At 38.1% G+C, this 3,675-nt stretch overlaps 1 protein-coding gene across 1 annotated transcript; it reads right to left on the reverse strand.

Annotated features, from left to right (window-relative positions):
- Positions 1 to 510: 510 nt before the first annotated feature.
- LOC140964533 (small ribosomal subunit protein uS2-like) lies at positions 511 to 3,374 on the reverse strand. The gene is made up of 5 exons (XM_073424396.1): positions 3,123 to 3,374; positions 2,163 to 2,425; positions 1,853 to 2,050; positions 1,276 to 1,477; positions 511 to 894 (listed from the first exon to the last, which is right to left on the reverse strand). The coding sequence occupies exons 1-5, from the start codon at positions 3,253 to 3,255 to the stop codon at positions 812 to 814; spliced, it is 879 nt and encodes a 292-aa protein (XP_073280497.1). The 5' UTR covers positions 3,256 to 3,374; the 3' UTR covers positions 511 to 811.
- Positions 3,375 to 3,675: the final 301 nt, after the last annotated feature.

Genomic DNA, 3,675 nt, shown 5'->3' on the forward strand with positions numbered 1-3,675 from the left:
ACATGTATCTAATTTTTTTAAAAAAATCAAAAGTTTGGATTTGAAAGACTTGTTTTGGAAGGATGCTACAACAAACAAAAATGAGTTTGAGGAACATATGAACAAAATTGCACTGTGGAATGTGGATCCTAAAGTGTGTTAGCCGAGAGATAACATGTTAATGAATGAAGAAAATTCCACCGGTACACTGGGCTAGAAACCATTTCACCACTAAGTACTTGCATGCTTTACATGCCTTGGGTTCTATATAACACCACAAACGAAATAATGAGCTTCTCGAAAACACGAATATGTGGGGTTTTTAACAACCACTTTGCGTAAAAAGTCTAATGACTGGCAGAATGATATTCAACAAATGAGATGTCATCACACGAGATGTATGAGAATTGATATACAGCTCACAGTTGTGCACACCAATTAGCTAGGAAACTCGGTGCCACTATAAAATTCCGAGTTTAGTAATTCTTGTTTACCTTCAGATGTCAACTTCTCTTCCTCTGCTTCACTCTCTAAACTAACAGAATTTCGAATATAAAGTGTGTATTAAGCACTCAAATTCCATTCTCTAGCACACGGAGGATCTTACTCGTTTCTATATTAAGCCCTCCCAAGACAATATCTATTTTACAGTCGGATTCAAAGAGGCATTCGTGACTAAATTAAAACTATCAAACTTGTAGTAATAGCTCTTCACAAATATTTGCTACAAAATTCCAACAGCAATGAGATCACAAGAACATTTGAAATCTTCTATTGAATGGAAAAAGGAAAGCACCAATTAAAACAAGTTCATTTCAGCCAAAGTTTTCTTCTATTCCCAGCCACTTGGGGCTACAACATCAACAACAGGAGGTTGCATTGCTGGGGGGGCAGCTACGTCCCATCCATCCACACCTACACATACAAATAGCTTTTCAAATAAATATAGTTTTGATTAATAAAAAACAAACAAGACCTAAATTTTGGTGGAGGAGCGGATGACTTATTCATCTCAGCACAAGAGAGAACTTGATTACCCAAAGCTGATTAATTAACCATATGTGGGCGATCGGGTCCAATCAACAGTATAAAAAATATGCTGGGTGCTATTGTTTTTCATTGCTCTGATGCAATGTTGAGGAATAGCAAGTTTTGTCTCCAACGCTCAAATATATGCCATAAACTAAATCTCTCCAGGGAAAGTTGCATTTCAAGTCATCAATTGGAACAAACCAAAATTAAGTATGAAACTAGACTAGCGAGATATCACTACTACTATACTAAGAAAACACTCACCCCCATCACCAGTCCATCCACTAGCAACAGGTGCTACAGCTGCACCCGTGTCAGGAGCCCATTGAGCATCTGGTATCTGGCCAGTGGACCAATCCGGGGCCAGTGCAGCAGCAGAATAATCAGTATAATCAGGGAGTACCGGAACTTCCTCTTCTTGTTGTTCCTTAGACTCCTCAGGCTCCCTGTAGAAAAATAGATCAACCTGCCAGCAATTATAAAATTAAAAATGGGACGGCATGTGATAAAAAATCGAACAAATATCCTCCGCCACCTTTAATTTCATGCATGAGTTTCTGACTGTAGGAATCAACCAGACACTATAAAGTCACTCAAAACTCATAAACAAACAGCTTCAACGCTTAAATGTCGGAAAAAGAAACTACAGCCACCGTGCAAGTAAACAAAACACATAATCAAACTACTTTGACGATAACTTCAAATCTGTTACAGAAAACCACAAATGTTTCATGAAATCAATTGTAAAATAAGACATGTAGTCCATAATAATGCTTATGCAAGTGCAGCATTTGCCCATGAAGAGAATTGCTATATGAAAAATTGAAGAAAATCATCTCACCATGACATCCCACTTGTGGCCAGGAGCAACGACACCACGCATCTGCAGAACCATCCTGGACAAGAGCCAGAAAAGACAACCTATGCTGTGCTTCCCCTTGTTATTGGCAGGGATACCAATATCAACATGGCGCATTGGGGAATCAGTGTCACAGAAAGCAATGGTTGGGATGTTATAAAGAGCAGCTTCTTTAATAGGCTGCAAAAGTAGGTAAAGTATCAAAACAGAGACAGAATTTTATAACCCCCTCTATTTAACGGTATGAGAACCCATAAAGCAATACACTATCTATTTGCTCAAAATGAGAGACCTGGTGATCAGTTCTTGGGTCTGTTAGAATGAGAAGTCTTGGTTCGCTGAATGATGTTTGAAGTTGATTGGTGAATGTGCCAGGCGTGTGGCGACCAGCAATTGCATGAGCTCCAGTGTATTGCGCAAACTTCAAGACAGCTCTTTGACCATATGGTCTGGCAGACTGAACGATTATGTCCTGAGGATTTTCAATAGCAACAATAACCCTTGCAGCCAACTGAAGCTTCTCCCATGTTTTCCCAATGTTAATGATATAGATACCTGAAAATTTTAAAAAATAGGCAAATTCAAAACCAGAAGAACCAACAACCAAGCAACGGTAGCACACTTAAAAACTTTGTACACATAAACATAAAGTAGAAACTATTTAACTGAATAGTATGCAGTCAGTGATTGTTTCCCCAACAACGTACTTTACAACCAAATAAGAAGTAAAATGCTGCAAATGAAACAAAAATGAAGCAAATTGGCCCGTGACTCCTCCTGGACTATAATCTATACCACTTAATTCCAGCTGATCAGAACAAAAAGAGAGAATATAACAACCTTTTTTCATTTCAATCATGCTCATTTTGTCATTCCAAGATGAGTAAAATTTACGCATTTTTTGTCGCTTGTTCCAAATTTGTCATGATTACCGTCTCGAGTGCATGAATTCAACATCAACATATGGTTAAGCCAAATCTACGGTTTCACTGCCTTCAGATTCAAAATTTAAGACATATCAGAGGCAAAGGTAGCATCATTTCGATTATGCTTATAGAAGCGTGAAAAAAGAAGAAAAAGCATTAACAAAGACAATTAAAAACAGCATATTTAAGCTTCAAATATAGGGTTGAGAAAATCAATGCATAAACTAAAATTTATATCACTTGTAGCAACCAAAGCAACACCATTCCTCATAAAAATAGACTTCAACAATCAGATTCACTCAACAAATTGGTACGTGTATATTTACCGTCATTGCGGCGCTTGAAAACATATCGCTCCATCTGAAAGTCACAATTTTTGGTTCCGAGGTGCACTTCAGCTGCCAACATCATCTGTATGTCGGCCTCCTTCGCCGAAAGGGTCCTAGCCGGAGCCGCCATTTCCTTCAAGTTTCTCGCCTTCCCGCCGGGTTTAGCTAGGGTTCAAAGGAGGCAACGATGCAAAGGTGCTAGTAGATGGAGACGAAGATCTCATTTTTACGTGTGTATCCCTGTTTTCTCAGAAACCCTAGATAATCATCTCAAAGGCCCAATACGAATGGTCCCTTTTTGTTTGGTTTTAACTCGAGCTATTTTAAGCCCAATATAACAAAATTCTATGGGCCGTATATTCATTTTCACCAGTTTGGGCTTAAAATAGCCCATGTTTAAACCATGGTTCGAGAATAGGCTTGAATATATATGGAGCTCAATCTTTTTATATTTATAATTTTATTTTTATAGATTACGAAAAATATTTGGTGAAAAGTATGCCTCTTCAATGCAAGTACGCCCATTATTATCATAGATGTATCTGTCAAT

Source organism: Primulina huaijiensis, chromosome 18, assembly GCF_012295235.1.
Source record: "Primulina huaijiensis isolate GDHJ02 chromosome 18, ASM1229523v2, whole genome shotgun sequence".
Taxonomy (NCBI): Eukaryota; Viridiplantae; Streptophyta; class Magnoliopsida; order Lamiales; family Gesneriaceae; genus Primulina; species Primulina huaijiensis.

Coding starts and splice junctions, on each gene's coding strand:
- LOC140964533 (XM_073424396.1), bottom strand. CDS start 3,255: ATGGCGGCTCCGGCTAGGACCCTTTCGGCGAAGGAGGCCGACATACAG. Junction 2,426..3,122: donor TTTCAAGCGCCGCAATGACG/GTAAATATACAC, acceptor TAAAATTTTCAG/GTATCTATATCATTAACATT. Junction 895..1,275: donor TGGATGGACTGGTGATGGGG/GTGAGTGTTTTC, acceptor TTGTATGTGTAG/GTGTGGATGGATGGGACGTA.